Source organism: Haliaeetus albicilla, chromosome 26 (assembly GCF_947461875.1).
Source record: "Haliaeetus albicilla chromosome 26, bHalAlb1.1, whole genome shotgun sequence".
Taxonomy (NCBI): Eukaryota; Metazoa; Chordata; class Aves; order Accipitriformes; family Accipitridae; genus Haliaeetus; species Haliaeetus albicilla.
In genome coordinates this window covers 22006124-22023944 of record NC_091508.1, presented here as the reverse complement: position 1 = coordinate 22023944, position 17821 = coordinate 22006124, and the positions used below count along the sequence as shown (strand labels likewise).

Below are 17821 nucleotides of genomic sequence, written 5' to 3'. Positions count from 1 at the left end.
GCTGAAATGCATTCTTTCCCTCCAGCTGTATTAAACTAGCCTTTTGATCCTTTCCTTTTTTTAGCCTTTAAGCCAGAGTGGTTATCACTTTGCAGAGTTAATTGAGAAAGGGAAGTTGGGGGACAAGAGGACCCTTCGAGGTTTAGCTTTAGTCTTAATTACTATAGTTCTAATTAGGTAATTAGAAGACTTCCAGATTTTATATGTTGATAAAAATGATTCTGTACAGGTTTTGTAGAAAGAGGAAGTACACCACCAATAGGCTAGCTTTAGTGAAGTTCTTTATTGGTAAATGATTACCAGTAACTTATCTTGAAAGCAGTATATGTCTGGAGTATCTGAATTCTACTCCAGCTCGTTGATAAGGAGGCTTCATTTACAAAGGGTGGACCCTGCGTCCTTCAGAGAACATAAGTTACATGTCTACCTCACGTTGCCTAATCATCCCAGTTATAGGCTTGTATAGGTGGTGAAATTTAAACTTAGAGAAATATCTGGTCAGTGTGAAGGATTAATTTTTTTTTAAGCCCTTTTTACCTTTGTGAATGCATCAGGAAAAAAACCACTGATAAAAATTTGCCAAGGCTCTAATGCCAGGCTGACTACAAACTGCTGTGATGCCTTGTCTGGAAATCTCTCTCAGCTGAAACTTGATGGAAACCTTGAATATTTTTCATGGAAGTACATGGAAATTGTGAAGCCTTTGGGACTAAATCTCAAAATTCTCTTGTCATATAAAACTCCATCAACTATTCCAGCAGGAGACATGAATTGCAGTGGTGGTACATATTTCTAGAAGTCTATGTTGTGCTCAGGTCAGCGTGGTGAATTCTCTATACTGATAATTAAACCAGTTAACAGGTCTGCTCTTTCTGAAACTGTAAATGAGTGTGGTGCTCCTATAAATGTTAGGGTTTATTCTACTTACTTGATGCTGACTCTGGCACTACTGAGAAGCACAAGGTTTATCTGTGGGAATTGTTTTGGAGCCCTCAGATCCTATGGCCAAGTGATTAAATGATGGCTGTCGCGGTTGTAGTAAAAAAATTTGAAGAGAACTTCTGGTCTCTGAAAGTTCTGCCAAACACCAACTCGTCCTCCAAAAATCTCTTCATTCAGTCTCACATCTGCAATTGACTTTTTTTTATGTTGTTTGGCAATACTTAACAAAGAATTATTCCAAAGTATAATGTTACTTTAGATGTCTTGTGTATGCTTTTGCCAGGAGACTCTATATCCTGTGCCTGTTCTATCAATAGCTGTAAATAAATGCCCTTTTTGTGGATCACAAGCAGTGATTATTCTTACCTGCAAATAACTTAGTGTAATAGGCATTCTTGGTTACAGGGGCTTTGGTTTAAGGTGGGTGACAAGCCAGCTGAGATCTCGGCTTACTTTGCAGCAGAATGTAAGCTCAGGGCTTGATTTTTTAAGGTAGGCTTTTTCCAGAGTTAGGTCTGGGTGTCAATTCAGCAGGGGCTGGGGTTGCTTTGCTCAGCCCTCATGGGCTGAGCCATCTGGGTAGTAAAAGAACTTGGTTTTGATCTCGGTGTATGACTATACCTTACTCATGGGAGTATCCCAGAATTGTTGAGAGTGTTTCTGGGTGCTTATATACACCAAAGGTTTTTTTGGGGGGTAGATTAATAGTGAACACTGCCACAGAAGCATCTAGCTTCTTCCAAGCAGGCTCTCTCAAGGTGGTATTCTTTGGCAGGGACTGGGAAGGGTGCTTTCTCTGAGTGGTACAGCTGAGCTATACTTTGCCACTGCAGTTCCATACCAGTTTGTCAGCACACCAGCATATTTGCCTATAGCACCTGTATAATGGTCATGAAGACTTGAGTCCTTTCTATGCAGCAGCAAAGCTAGAACTGGCAGCAGGAAGAGCTTTTCCTTGTAGTATTGTATGAACTAGTTGAAATTATAGCAGCCGTGGTAGAGCTCTGTGGTTTTGTGATCCTCTCCTGCAGCTTGCAGTGTTGTGAAGAAACACTGATTTGGGTAACTTTTTTGTGGTGTCAGATAAATCAACTTTCTTGAACACCCATAAAAACTAACTGGTATTTTAAAATAAGAGAATGTAATTAATAAATGAAAAGTCTATGCTAACTGTAAGATACTTGGAGATCGCTTTGAAGATTCATACAACTCTGTGGTGGTTTTATTATGTTGATGACACCGATCCAGCATGCAAACTGGAAATTCATAGCCTAGCCTCATCATTGCTGTCTCACCAGAAATTCTTAGGTAGTGCTTGCCAGCCAGAATGCTCTTCTGAGCTTTAAAGTTTGTTTTTTCTTGAAAGTCTGTATGTGTCTAAAAAGAGAAGAAACCCAAGCTCCCACCACAATGGGTCTCTGATGGCCCCGTTGCAGTGTTTTACAAAATGGAAGAAAACTGAGGAAACGTGCGTTCGTTCACTGCTGGTGTTGTGTAATAGCTTGCTGCTACCAGTTCGCAGTAGCAAGCTAACAGTGTAGTTACTCGGTGCCTCCTGCTTTGCTTGCTGACTTTGTGAAGCTTTTCTTTGCCCACTTCTATTTTCCTGCTTACCTGATACATGCTGTATGGGTCTGTCACCTTAACACTTGAGCTGACCTTTAGTATTTCACTTTGATTTACATAAGGCCTCTGCTCAGTGAACTGTCCCTATCACAGGATGATATCCATAAAAATGACACTTCCTAGTCTTGAAAAAAAATCCCCAGGCCCATCGGAGACATGTGAAAAGGACACCCAGCAGGAAGAGAGGCCCATGGCTTGAAATATTCATCAATCATTTTCGTGGCACCAGGAAACCAATCAACTCTTCTAAGGGGTAGAGCGTAATCAATCACACAATGTGGGAAACAGGGATTGCTGGCCCTACCAAAAATGTTCCTTCATGTTGACAGAGTAAAAAAGTGTTGTGTCCATGCTCATTCACAAGTAGTAACTTACACTCTTGGTATAAAGGACTCTGTCTTTTGTAAAAGACAATCTGAATAAAACAGTTTAATATTGTATAGGCGACTTAAGCTTGAACTAAAGATTTTGTTTCTAGTGATGTTGAGCTATGTTTTTGAGTTTTTTTCCTTTACCCTTCTGTAGCTGATAGGTGAAGGTTTTGTCTCCTGTTGCCAAACATCTGTGTTCTGTAAGCAGCAAGTACAGGAGCATGATGTTTTTATCTAGGGGATCAGAATTTTAAAATTTTGCACTTTCTTCATGAAACAACTTAAATTTGAAATAGCTTGTATTGCAAACTGGTACTGGGGAAGAAATGTACCTTTGGATGCTTGTCCTATTTTTCCATCTTTAACTTACGTTAAAAAAAACCCCATATATAGAAATACAGGTTGCCCAGTAATAAGTAAACAGTAGTTGTCAACACCTGTAGGATATTTTATTGTAGCAAGTGGATAGGGGTTATTTGAGTTCTTATTTTCTCGTAAGATGCTATAAATTGGAAGGAGAGTTGTTTATAACTTTGTTCTTTCTATGGAAACCTCTGCTATAGCTGTTACATAAGAACTGCCATAATATTTACGGCAAAATAATTGACAAGTAGATTGCTAGAATTCCTTCACCAGGAAAACATTTCTTGCATGCCTCATAGGAAATATGAGGCATTGAGCTAATGGCCCTAATGAGCTCTGGCTTAGTGTTGCTCTGCGGATGCCCGATCCAAGCGTGGCTCGGGCAGCCGTGGGTAATTGCAGAGGCAGCGCTGACCCTGGGCTGGCGGCTGGCTCACAGAGGTGTTCTGGGTGCTGGTTCTGGTGCTGCTCTCCGCTTTAATGGGTGTGTAGTGGGGGGGGGTGACACAGATTTGGCTGCGTGGTTTGGGTGCTATGTCTGTTTTCCTTTTCTATTTCAGTAGCTGCAGAAACTTGAAACAAATGTAGTAGCTTTAAAAAGTCCAGCACTTTACTCCTTCACAAATATACTCAGTGTCAGTTTTTCCCTGGTGGTGGGAGGCCAAAAGCCTCCGTGGCAAGAGCCTTTTGTGCACCCGCTCCCACGTGGGGCTTCGCCTCTGGCTCTCCCAGCCGGGCTGGTGGCGGCTGCTCCTCGGTGCAGAGGCTTTTGGGGTCCCCAGTGTCTGGGGACGGCCGAGGGGGAGCCCCAGCCTGGCTCTAACTGCAGGCAGTCTACCTCAACAGGCACTGCCCGTGGGGCTGGGGGGAACGGCCAGCCTCCTCTGTGCTGTCTTCATGGAAAAGATGAGTCAGGACTTCAGTGACTTGTCTAACATTAAGTGCATTTTCCTGGCATAGAGCTGCCTTCTGTAAAACACCTTAGGAATAATGGCAAATGTTCCAGTGCATCCTGTATTAGCTGAGAAGGAGCATTTCTAACCCTTAAAACTTGAGAAACACTGCATCAGAAACACTCTTGACTGCTTTTTTCTTAAGTTTGTCAAACCCTGGTGTTTAATATGCATCTTTAAATGACACTCTGGGGTGGTTTATTGGGCATAGCAAGCCTCAGAGCCTGTGGATGTAGCTGGCAGGTGCCAGAGGTGAGCCAGCAAGCCCTGCTACGGTTGCCTCAAGTGTTAAAAATGGTTTGTCTGCAATGCATGTGCATAGCAGTTGATAATGAATAAGATTGCCAGCTGCTTTTAAATGCTGAGGACAAAATCCCAGTTAGTAATTAAAAGCTTTGAAGTGACCTTGAATCTAAAGCTGTCTTGAAGTACGTTTATGGCTTTTCTCTGTTGCAAAAGAGGTTAGGTACAACAGTGTACTGTGCTGCTTGGTAAAATGTTTCATGGCAGCCTTGGATGAACACTGAAGATCAGAAATAATGAGAATGAAGTTGAGGCACAAAATGGCCATGTGGAATTGTTGCAAGTACATCTATTTTAAAAAAAAAAAGTAAAATGGGCTATATGTAGAAATAACCAGAGAATAAAACTGCATGCTCACACCTAACTGCTTGGAAATTTAATTTTTGTCTTTTAGAGACTTACTGTAATGGCTTGCCCTACTTAAATATCTAGCTGGATTTCTTATTAATATGTGTTTTTAGAGACAAATTCCCTTTTTTCATAGTCAGTGAAGGTACAGAGTTACTTGTTCTGTAAGTGTACGAATTTAAACAGCTTCAGCTCTGCTGTCAAGAGTATCGTTACTGTGGGCTGTTGCTCTGAAAGGGTACTATTCCAGCTCTGTAGCTTTCTTATGGAGCTGGTGGTATCTTTGAGGTTTTTTTCTTAGTTCAGCACTAGTCTTCTAAAATGGTGTTGAAATCCTCTCTTAGACTCTTTTTGAGCTATTGCTTTTTGGGTAGAGCCTTGATTATTAGGAATTTTGAAACTTTTTCATATAAAAGTTGTCTTATTCGTCAGCAAGGAGGATAACATCCTATAGCTCATAAAATGATAAACTGCTAGGGGTAAGCCATAACATATATATATACACACCTATCTTTCTTCTGTATCTAGGAGGTTTGTATCCACTTGAATATCCATAGCTTAAAATTGGTGGGTTTGCGTGAACTAAACTTAAGTGACATCTGGAGTGGAGCTGACCTGAGTGTGCTGGAAGCTCTTGCTGTAGGTATTCCCAGGCTTGTCTTGTGCAGCTTGGCCCTCTCCAGAGCACCAGGGCAGTGCTAGAGCCATTCTCATCTTATTCAGTCCACTAAAGGTCAGGTCACACTGGGATTATTTTTTTCTTTAGTGGAGTAAGATGTTTTCAAGCTTGGGCATGGTCTGTGGTTGGGGTGGGGGTGCAGTAGGCTTATGCTCAAATGACAAGCCTTACCCCACACTGCTGGCCAAGCAGAACATGGCCATCTGTGAAAAGTGACAGTGATGAACAGCAGGGAGTGCCCAGGTGGGAGTGTTTCTTATTCTGCTTTTGAGTGATTAATTTCTAATTAACATATGAGGTGAGAACTCAAGAGTCTCTGGTTCGTAAGTATGAAGATGTCAAGTGTTGTTGAGACAGTTGCCAGAGAAGTAATATCAGAACAAATGTGGGCTGTGGTGGACTGCTGCCCTGCAGAGCCTCGCAAAGGGAGCGCAGGAGTCGTCCACCTCGCAGCAGAAGCTTGGCAAGCACTGCAGGAGCAGAGTAAGTGAGGGAGGCTAAATCACTGCTGGAAGCTGGCAGAGCTGCTGACTGCTTATCTGCTGCTTTGTTTCAGGGAATTTTTTACTTTTTTATTAATTCAGTGGAGATGTCCGAACTGAAACTATGCCAGTTGTCTGCAGTGACTTGTTCTGTTCCTTGTTTAAAGCTGAGAATACTGTCAAGAAAGAAAGTATGACTATATATTCTTAAGGATGTATGTATAGTGGCTAATTGCCATGCCTGTGTCTTGTCCTGCCTTGGCTGGCTGGTCTGAAGCCTCAAAGAATGGCCTTGTAGAGAGGGAGCAGTCCTAATGGTAGCACTGAGTGATGCCTTCCCAAGGATTGCTGTGTTGTATGGATGCTGCAACATCCACCAGATGTTGCAGAGCAACAGGCATACAAGCCCTTGATGGTTCTTATCATAGGGATTAAAAATTAAGCTACAACTTTAAAGCATGTTAATATTTGTTGTGACTCTAACCAGCTGAAGTGTCCTCTCCCTGTGCTGAGAAGCTTTGCAGATGAGCATGCTATAGGTCAGGTAGCTGGAAGGCTCACGTGGATCCTCGGCAGATACAATGAAGTACTGAGTCTCCTTCCTCATCCACACACAAGACTAGCATCAGCCTGAATTGCCCCTCAAATGAAATGTTGCCTGACTTCTTTTAATTTGATTTGCTGCCCATTGAAATCACTGGCTTTCTGTAGTGCTTGTTTTGTGCTTTAGCACGTTGAGGCTTTCAGGAGAGAGTGCAAGCCCCTTATCACAAGCAGTAGCTCCTCAGCTTCAGTGATGATTTGTTTTTAAGTGGCTCACTGATGAAGTGTGTTTGTTCCAGCTTTGGGCCTGGCTGTGATCTCTTGTGAGTGCATGATCCTGCTTGCTCTTGGGTAGCAGCTGAAGGGTTGCTGCCATGGGTGTGCTGGCTTTTGGGGGGCTTTGGGTGTTGGGGGAGATGGCTGAAGAGTGCCAGTGCAGACTGTCCAGGGAGGGATGGGCAGAGGCTGCACCCAGGGGATGGCAGCCTGCTCGCAAGCAGGGTCTTACTTTCCTGAAGTGGATGGTGAGCAAGTTGTATGCATGTACAGAAGAGGAGATACTGATACACTTTACATCTCCAGCTGTCAGTACAGTGGGAGATGATTTACTGATGAGCTAATTCCTTTAAGCTGTATTTTTGCTGCTGCATAAAAAAATTGAATGGTAAATCACAGCTACTGAATGTTTACCCTGGTTTTGGAAAAAAAAAGTACAAAATGCTGATCTTTAAACATTTTTGTTTGCTTACCTAGTAGATTACTCTGTTTTGAAAGGAAGAATATAGATAGGTTTCCCTTAGCAATGTATGTAACAATTATTTTAGAATTATGAAGCTTGTAATCATATGTCTTAAACCCTGGAATTAAAAAAGCAAAATTGTACACTGCCTTTTCATGGAAACCACCAAAACATAAGCTCCTGTATTATTTTTATAAGGTTAGATTAAACTAGAATTAAAATTTCAGATTGCTCTTCAGAGCAACAGTATGTAGTAAATTCCAAAATTATTTTCCCGTTGAGATGAATGGGAGCTTCCTTCAAAAATGCAGGCATTTTTCCTGTATTTAGGGTAATTTTCTAGTACAAGTGGAGAAAAATATCCACAAATATCCAAATGTTAGGAATGATGCTTCTATCATGAAGAATATTGTCTAGCTGTCAGTCTCTGATGTGCTTTTTAAGGTGCTTAGATGTGTGTTACCACAATTAAAAGCTAAGAAGAGATGTGGTAGCCTGCAAAATGAGATTATAGCAGTAGACAGATGTGGCTGGAATAAGCCCCAAAGAGAAAGGGAAGTGTTTCTGAAATTGCAAGCAGCAGGAGCTAATACGGTTTGCAAACATGGTAGACAGTAGGCAGAGAGGTAGGTGGGGAGAGAGAATCAAATTTCCCTTGATTCTTGCCTGTATGTAATCCCCATCCCTGGGAGGCCAAATGCTTAGTGTAAGCTTTTCACTCCAACAAAACCCAAGACACTGGTGTTGGTAGGGCTGAAAGGGAAGTACTCAATGAGACTGGAAGGCTGTAGATCACTGAATTTCGTGAGCAAGACACTTGAATCAATAATGGAAGGAAAACATTTTTAGCAGGGTATAAACCTCTTGGATTCCTTAGCAGGCGTTACAGTCGTGGCAAGCTGTGACTGCTCTCTGGGTCCAGGTAACTGTAAAGTTGCAGCATATCAGCCATTTTTGTATCTGTTTTCAGGAGGAGGTTTAGGGTGTGTGCTGGTCTGAGCAGAGCTCAGATGAGCTGTGGTGCACAGTGCTGTCTTGTATCTGCCACAAAGCAGAGTGCTGGCTCTTGCTGCAGCATCAGCCCCAGCCTGGAAGTGCCTGCCCTGGACACTGGGTATCCCACAGGCATGGGAAACTCTGGGTTGATCCCTCTGCCTCTGAAGGACAGGTCATTTATTGCAGTCGTCAGCATGAGCCACAGTACACTTTCAGGTAGCCTGTAGGAAATTAAGACCTTGCAAAAATGACAGAGCAACAACTACAGCTATACTCACACTGACAAATTAAATGTTAAGCTCATTCATTGATTTGGTCCTCATGTGATGTGCAGTGAGAGCTACAGCTCTGGTGATTGATTTATACAATACAAAATATATCATATTTCTAAGAGATGTCACTCTGTGCTGAACCATAAGACTTGTAGGTTTAAATACAGAATGCCAACAGTAGCTTTTTTATGATAGTGAGCATATTTGCTGCAACCCACCCATCTCACTTCATAATTGAGCATTATAGGAATGTACTGTACCCAGGCAGTTGTGTAAAGCTTTTTCCTTCTAATGCTGTTTTAATGTTGATTATACATTCAGTGGTTGATTTGGATGATTCAGTCTTTCTGTGTACGTGTGGTAACACTGAGGAAACTTGTTTCAATGTGTAGTGCTTACACCTATTTTTCACATTTTAGGATTCTGTCGAGATCTTCCCACAGAGCACGATTCATCCACTAGTAAGTACTAGTTAGTCTTTCCATCTCCAGGCTAGTGTAGCAAGCCAAGTCCTACTAGGCATTGGCAGTGTGCAGCTGAAATCCATTAGAGTTAGAAGCTGTAATATTATCTCCACTAATTAAAATTTGAAGATAAATGCTGTTAAATTAATTAACCTTGAAGTTAGTGGAAAAAAGCTGTTTTCAGACTTATCACATGTCAGTGCTTCTCCAGGATCCCAGTTTGTCAGTGCCATTCATGCACTAGCTGCGGAATTAAAAGGGCATGTTACCTGCTTTGTGGTGAAAAGGTCCATTTACAGTAGTGTTTCTAGCCTGACGCACTGGTTGGCGTCTAGAACCACTCACCTCTGGGAACACGGGCTAATTTTCAACATGATTTCTGGCATATTCTGTATGTCATAATGTGCTATTATTTATCAGTAGATTAATATTTATCTGGGTTGATGTTAACTCTTAAAAAGTATTAGTGGCATCTCTATTCTTGTACAGTATCGGTTAATTCTATTTTTAATGTAGGTAATTCTAGTGGACTCAATAGGAGGATTTTGCTATAGTAGTATGCCTTGCGTTGGCCAACACTATCAGTGATCGAAAAGTAAATAAAGAATTTCCACAGACTTACAGAATGATTATGCAATTAATCTTTCAATATTGGAGTAGTCTGGGCTGCCTGGTAGGCAATATCCTATTCAACCAAAATGTACTCCAGGTATAGAAGATGCAAAGTTTCATATCTAGGGACAAAGCATGCCTGTGGAATGGGGCATTGCATGCTGGGAAACATTGGCTGTGAAACAGATAGAAGTCTTTGCGTAAGTGCCTGTTGTTGCAATGCAGCAGCAAAAAGCACTAAGTGGTCCTTTGGAAATTGGAAGTAGGTCTATTAGGTTTACTGCCTAATACTGATGGTGCTGCAGTGGAATGCTGATACTGTAATGCTGCATAAAACTCTGATGCTGATATCTTAAAATACTCAGAATTGCCCCAAAAGATGGAGGCAGCCTGATAGTCTTGGCTTATTCAGCTTATCAAAAAGATTGAGAGTAATTATACTGTTGAATTACAGCTGCAGAGAGAATATCTTGGATAGTAAGAAGTTCCTAAAGAGAAGACCCAATATAAATATTCAGACTGCAAACGGAAACTATGAATTCAAATTAAAAATACAAGTTCAGCTGAATGTAATTTTTACTGTTGGTTATTACTTGATTTTGTAGGCTTTTTTGTCCTCAAGGCAGGATAGAGTGCCTTTTAAAAACAGATGAGCCTTGTGAGTAAAGGAAATACTGTATTCCGAAATCCTCATTTGTCTGGGATAATTGAATGTGAACATATACTGCAGTACTGATGATCTGCCTCAGTGCTTAAGTGCCTGGCTTCTTCAGGAATTGTTTAGTATTTCAGAACATGTAATTTTGGTTCTGAATAAAATGCTTTGAAAGTGGAAGGAAATGTCACCAAAAGATTGTAAAACATTTCAGTATTCATCTGTGGAGAAAGATTAACATGAATCTCAATTTACAGGCAAAGAAACTAGGTGTTCTAGTAAGATATGTTTTTAGGTTTGGTTATCATAGTTTCATTCATCTCTGAATGAATACCCAGTGTATCTTGTGGAGCTCTTCTGATGGCTTGCACTAGGTGACTGAACGTCAGCCTAAAAGTCTAAAATAAGATGCAAAATTTATATGAACCCCCTTTAGAGGAATGAGTTGGCTGAGAGCAGCCCTAATGAACCTTGCTGTTACCAAGCGGTGGCTCTGAGAGCACTTCCATCTGCACCATCCCATTTTACAGAAGAGCCTGCTAAATCTCCTGGTGAAGCAGTAGTGGTCAGCTTTCAAGGAGGGCACTGGGCTCTGTTTCAGAAAACACAGGCGGCTTCTGGATATCTAGCCCATAACGTATGTGGTAAAGCTGATACCACAGCAACACGCATCTCCTTTCTGCTTTGATTTTTGTGTCTCAGGAGGCATTTCAGGAATCCTGTGACTTTTGATGGCATCAATAAATCAGATACCATGCTGACAGAATTTTACTGGAATGTAAACAGGCATTTAAAATAACAATGTCTGTGTAGTGTTTATTGAGAAATACAGTGCAGGTATAGCTCTTAGAGTATACAGAATGTTAAACTGCTGTGAATGTTTCCTTTCAGTTATGTTGGTAAGCTGGAACTGTGATTGTTTTCCATGTTAATGAAAATAATTAAAAATATTTATCATGAGATGACCTTACTTCCCACTCCTCTTTCCAAACAGCATGTGTTTTTGGTGTTGAGGTGAGCCAAGAAGCTCTACCCAATGTAGGGGAAAAGGGAGGAATCTTTCTGTATAGTAAAATTTAGCTGATAAGGGGTAATGAATCATCTTTAACTCAGCTCTGCTGACTAGTAGCTGATGTGGGGAACTGCAGGCTGGTCAGCCTCATCTCAGTCTCTGGGAAGAGTGTGGAGCAAATCCTCCTAAAGATGATTCCAGGCACTTGAAGGACAGGAAGGTAATTGGGAACATTCACTATGGGTTTACCAAGGGAAGATCATCCCTGACTAACCTCATTCCTTCTGTGATGAAACAACTGGATCTGTGAATGAGAAGAGAGCAATTTTGTCATTAACCTTAACCTTAAGCAAGGTTTTTGATGCAGTCTCCCATAGCATCCTTGTAACCAAACTGGGCTGTAGGTGAAAAACCAACTGTGCTGTCTAGTTCAAAGGGTAAGAGTTCAAATAGTAATCGGTGGTCAGTTATTCTGTGGTTGTCCTTGGGAGTCAATACTGGGGACAATACTATTTAGCAATTTCATCAACCATCTGGATGATGGGATGGAGTACACTCATCAGACTTGCAGATGACACCAGATTGATACTTTGGAGGGCACAGCTGCAGTTCAGAAGGACCTCAGTAACCTGAAGGAAAGGGTTCATTGAAACTTCAAAGTTAAACAGAGACAAATGTCAAGTCCTGCATCTGGAATGTAATAACCCCATGCAACAGTACAGGCTGGGGAGCAGCTCTGCAGAAAGGACCGGGGGTCCTGGTGAACTTCATGACAGAGTCAGTAGGGTGGGCTTGTGGGCATGACAGCTCATTGTGTGCTGGCTTGTGGATAGCCAGGAGGTTGAGGGAAGCACTTGCTCCCCTCTGTGGGACATGTCAGAGTCACATCTGGAATACTCTGTGCAGTTCTGGGCCTCTTAGCAGAAGACAGGTTGGACTGAAGTAAGCCCACTGGAGGGCTGCTGAGATGGTTGGGGGCTGGAAAGCATGACAAATGTGGACAAGCTGAGGGAATTGCATTTGTTTAGCTTGAAGAGGAGGCTGAGTCGGGATTAACTGGCAGTCTTCCAGTTCTTTAAAAGTGGCTATTGGAAAAAATGGAGCTAGGTGCTTCAAAGGTGCATGGCAAAAGGCCAATACAATGGTCATGAGTTGCAACAAAGGAAATTCCTACTGGACATTTTGGGGAGAGAGATAAAAACTTAATGGAAGTGATGCAGCACTGGAAGAGGTGTCCAGAGAGGCCATGGAGTCCCCATCATTGGAGACTTTCAAAGCTTGAGTGAGCAGACCCCTGACCAAGCTGACCCAACCTTTAAACTAGGTCTGCTTCCAGTGCAGCATTCAACTAGATGAGCTCCAGAGATGCCTTTCAACCTGAATTATTCAATGATAATAGAAGTATAATTCTACTGAAAGGTCTTAGGGATGTTGTTGCCATCTCTTACCTGGAAGTTCTGACGCCTCAGTCTCAGCTTTTGGAGGGAGAAGTTATAATCCTATGTTACATCATCTGCATTTTTCCAAGGTCAGAATTCTTATTTTTAGCATGCATATTTCAGAAAGTCTTTACTAAAATGTTATCCAATTGACTGAGATTTTACTATGCAAATGCCCTTCTGTTTGCAACCCCACAAGCACCACTGCATTTTTACCAAACAGATGCATCTGTGTGATCTTCAGCAGGCTACCAGCTGGTCAGAAGTCAGTGGAAGATGATGCAACTCACTGAATCAGCATGTTCTGTTTATTCTGATCTTGGGTATCCCTGCATTTGTTCAGGATACCATGTTTTACCTACTGTACTCTTCCTGTAAGATGACCTTTGGGGAGGGGGTACCAAAACTCATGCACCGATATCTTCAAAGTCCAATGCTATGTCACAGGTTCAGGCTAAGTTCATTTCTAGGAGTAGCCCATATACCCCTTCAATTAGCATAAACAGGGACAAGGGCAGTCAAAGGTCAAGAGAAGTTCAAAATAGCATAACCTCTTTTTGGTAGTGTTCCCAAATGTTCTTAATACTGCAAAGTTCTCCAAGCTGTCCTTGCCATCGTGTTCACTAGACAATTGTAAAAGTCAAAGAACAAGGCCTGGCTTGATACAAGGGAAGTTAGAAATCGAGTGGTTGAGAATAGGTAGCATTGTTGCTTAAAACAGGAGAAATAATTGATTTATGTTATGGTGGCCAATTAGGCTGTAAAGTGAAAAACTCTTAAAGAAACCCTGTGGCTTCAAGGGAGCTTTTTGCTCTGATTTCTGCTCAGCAAATAGGGGTACCCCAATAAAGGTCATCAGCTCCATGAGCTAAATTATTAATTCCTTTCATGCCACTCAGGGCTTGTAAACAGTATATAATACAAGAAAACAATTGGCACTGTTCACTTACTGGGCAGAGGAGAGGTCAGAGGGTAAATAGTTGTATTGGCAGCAGCTGTTCTTCATAGCTGAGCAGACTTTTGTCCTTTTCATCTTTTAGAGCAAACCAGTTTCCAAAATCTTAGCTCGTTGTTAATCCATATCTCTTCTCTCTTAGCTGAATTGTTTTTAGGAGTTTAATGGGTTGCATATAATTATGAAGATAAAAAGGGCTGGGAGGAGGAGTGAGGGGTTATGGATAAGAGAACAAAACCAGCATTGCCATGTTTCATAAAGAGCTGTTTGAATTTTTTTAATATTAACTTAACATGGATGAGAGAAATTTTAAAATCCACCTAGTCAAGGCAAGTTGTAGGATAAGTACTTCTGCTTTTATGTACTTCATAAAAAAAATTTGAAGAATGATTTTGAGATTAATAGGTTATAAATACCCATCTGCCAGTAGCACAAGAACAGAAATGTTGAGGTGTTACTACTCTTCTGATATTGTAGGCTTGCCATGTTCCACGTTCACATGTTCTGTGGGCTCTCGGCCAGCTGCTAGCTATGGCAGTGCTTGGTTTACAGCAGCACTTGACAGGACATTGAGGCAATTCCAGTAACTTCAAACTTGAACAGCCAGACAGCTGTGACCACAGTGTTAGCTTTGGTGAACATATTAGAAATAGTAATCAAAATGTCTAATTTCAAGTGTGAACTGAAATTATCCTTTCGAACTATAGCTAGGAAATACTGTTACACTTGTGGTTTACAGCCTTTAAGGTGGCATTACAGTGAACAATCTAAACCTATGGGACTTAAGAAATTTACACTGGCTCTCTAAATGCTTACCACTCAAATTTCTCTTCAGAAGGCACATGCATTATGTGGTTGCTTTTTGAATGATACTTGATAAACTATTCCAGATGTTTGCAGGTGTAGCTTACTACCGTAAGTGACTGTTCCTTACACAATGGCTTCTCAAGCGGTACTGACTGCTGCTGACCACTCGGAGCCTGCTCCTTGCCATCTGGCTGGCTTGTTGGGCAGTTGACCTCTTTTTGCCAGAGAGCAGCAGGTAACCTTTAAATGACCATCTGCTAATCTGTTACTTCAACCTTTCTGAAAGCTGAGTTGTGCTCAATACTGATATTTACACCGGCTAAATCTTGCCACTCTCAAAAGAATAAAAGTAACTTTAAGGCTGCACTTACTTTTCAGGTTATTTTGGCTATATGTGAAAGCATATGTAGCTTTAAATGGGAAAAAGTACAAAACTCTTTCCAGGTATCTGAAATTGCTATACTGCATATGAAGAATCTTTTTTACTTATAAAAATGTGTATAGTGTATGACCCGCTAGCTCTTTCAGAAGGCTAGTAATTCCCACATTAGGGAGACTATAGTATTAAGGTGGAAAATAGGAAGATCCAAAATCAGTTTTTTCTCTAAGCATACCAGAGACCTGTGAAGTGTACTCCAGAGTGTGACTGTCAGAAATGCTGCAGTCTAGCATGTCGCATGCAGCTTTCTGAACATTGGTGCCAGAGCTGCAAGGAAGAGCCAAGTTAGATTATAAATTAATGTTTAGATTTTCTAGGCAGTAAATGTGTTGATAATTCAATGGAGAATAGGACAGGAATAACCCAGGGCACTTCTGAATAAATCTGCCATTGTGTGTGTTGCTGTTCTTGAGGGCGGCTGGTATTCAGCATGTTAAACTAAAGCTGCTAGCTTTGTGTAGCAACGCTGAGTAGGCTCCTAAGCAAAGTGCTTGCTAGGTGTGGCAGGAAAGCATGGCAGGAGGATTAAGTTAACATAAGCTTTGTGCTATGTCTGCTCTTCACATTCTGTAAAAATGGTCTGCTAAAGTGTTTACATTTGTTTGTGGTTTGCCTAATTAGAGCAGAACTTTGCACTTTTCAGTGTAAACAGTGGTCTTTGGGGAACTGCCTGCTGCTGAATAAATGGGAATTGTAAGAATATGAAATGCAGGATTTGGACTGACAGCAAACCCTGGCTGTGGGGTGAAGTTATGCTTCTGGGACTGTATTCTGTGGTTAGGAATGTAAACTTGTAGTATGCATTTATTGGTCTTAAAGCTAAACAAGAATTATAGAATATATAATTATGTGGCATCTGCTAGCATCAAAATGATAGAGGTGGAGACTGATTTGTTTGACTTGGGTGTTTGTGGTGATGTGCTAAGAGTGAATGTGGTTTTTTTGACAAAGAGATCAAGCCCCAAAGAATGTATCTTTGTTTTACTTAATCTTAGGTTAAAACTGACCCTGTTACTGGAAGATGGTTCTTTCCTGGTTTGTGTCCTGGAAAGGTGGACCCTTCCCAAAATGCAGAGGGCATCAGGCATTTGGTTCAGATCCCATTCTGACTTTGGGGTTTTTTCATTGGCAAAATGCAGGAAGGTGGTTCCATTTCTTCTTTCAGCTGTTAGAAAATAAGGCTTTTGGAGTGCCTTGTATTTAAAGATGCTTGGTTTTGACACTGCTTCAGATCAAAGGCATGCAAAATGCTGGCATTTGGAAGGGGATCTCTCTTCCTATCAGGAATCTTTTGAAGGTGCACTGGAAACAGATGGGAGATCATCATGTCCTTTCATTCCACAGTAATGCTCTGCTTACAAGTTGATATTATATACAGTTTAAAGCTGATATAATTCAGAATTTCTTTGTGCTGGAAATTGTTCTGAATTGATATTCTCAAAACATCACAAGTTACAAATTACCAATATGACAGATCAGAAAAGTAGATCTGCAGATAACATGTATGAGATAGAAGCATCTTAAAAGAGGGAAGGATGAGACTGTTAAAAATTAACTGCTTCTCAAAGCAGCTTCCTCAGGTCATCAAAGAAATGCATATTCAATTTTAAATGTAAATGAAAGTTTTCAAAATTAAAGACTTCTTGGTAACATGCACATCACAACTTTCTCATTTTCACTTTCCCATTAGCTACAGATGTGGAGCAGATGAGTTCTTCTTCTCCTGTCCTTCCTATGAACTCCATGAGCAGTAAGTACCCCTTTTTCTTGCCACACGTGATAAGGTGGAATTTCTCATTCTGACACAATCCAAAGATATGAATTCATACTTCACGGTAGAGACTTTGAGACGTTGTAGAGCTAATGCGTACTCATGGAGGTGGGGATTCCCTTATCAATTGTTGACCAGATCTTTCTCACAAAAGCAGCATAGACCAGGTCTGTACATCACTATTTACACCAGCAGAATGTAGGTTGTGTAAGATCTTTTGCCGCAAAAGATGTATCAGTGAAAGCTGTAAAGTAGATGCCTATGTTAGTGATATAAACACCTGAGGTGCTGGTAAATTATGTTGATATAAAAGTATCTAAAGTGTTTCAGTATTATACTTGGAAATTTATAGCCTGAAATTTCTCATGAAACTGAAAGCAGTTGGTGAAATCTTCTGCAATTTCACTGTAATTCTGGGCCTGTAACTTTGAGACCAAAAATCTGAGCTGCTGGACACTTACAATAATATGAATTAAGATTTCTTTCTTAATACTCCATCTAGTGGTATGTGCTGGGTTGAAAGACCAAATACATTTTGTCGACTATAATCCACTAGATGGCAACAAGTCCTTGTCAGACTTGGGGAATTTACAGGCATAAATTCAAAACAATTGTGTTCATAATAGAGGGATGAGCTCTGTGCAAATTTTTCATTTAAAGCAACTTTTTGTGTCTTTCTTGGAAACTCTCTGGAGTTTTCAAATGTGGCAGACTATTAACTGACAGCTCATTTTAAAAATAATACTTGGATGTTCAGAACTGCTCAAAGCCTTCCAGAGTCAGGACACTGTCCTTTCCACATATGTCATTGAGCTGATGGACTTGCACTTACTTTTATTGGAGAACTTTGAAGCTTTGGAGAACTGTGGTTCCTCTGCAATAGGAATATATGGTTCCTTCCTTTATAATGAGAACAGTCATGTGGAATGAATGTACAGTAGGCTCTGAGTTGTAAACACCTGTGCAGTTATTTGCCTGTTGATTAATAAAGCACTCTTTTGTAGGCATCTAGCTAGGTTTTCATGTAGTTGATCACTTTCATGTGGAAAC

The 17821-nt window shown here is 41.0% G+C and overlaps 1 protein-coding gene across 3 annotated transcripts in view; it reads left to right on the top strand.

Moving 5' to 3' along the window:
- Positions 1 to 17821, top strand: part of NR6A1 (nuclear receptor subfamily 6 group A member 1) — a 101591-nt gene that overhangs the window by 3794 nt on the left and 79976 nt on the right. For 2 of the 3 annotated variants that reach the window (XM_069771384.1, XM_069771383.1), the window contains exons 2-3: positions 9037 to 9078; positions 16691 to 16750. In XM_069771384.1, coding sequence (XP_069627485.1) covers positions 9037 to 9078; positions 16691 to 16750 — 102 coding nt within the window. The remainder of the gene's footprint in view (positions 1 to 9036; positions 9079 to 16690; positions 16751 to 17821) is intronic. The other variant, XM_069771385.1, reaches the window with a different exon arrangement.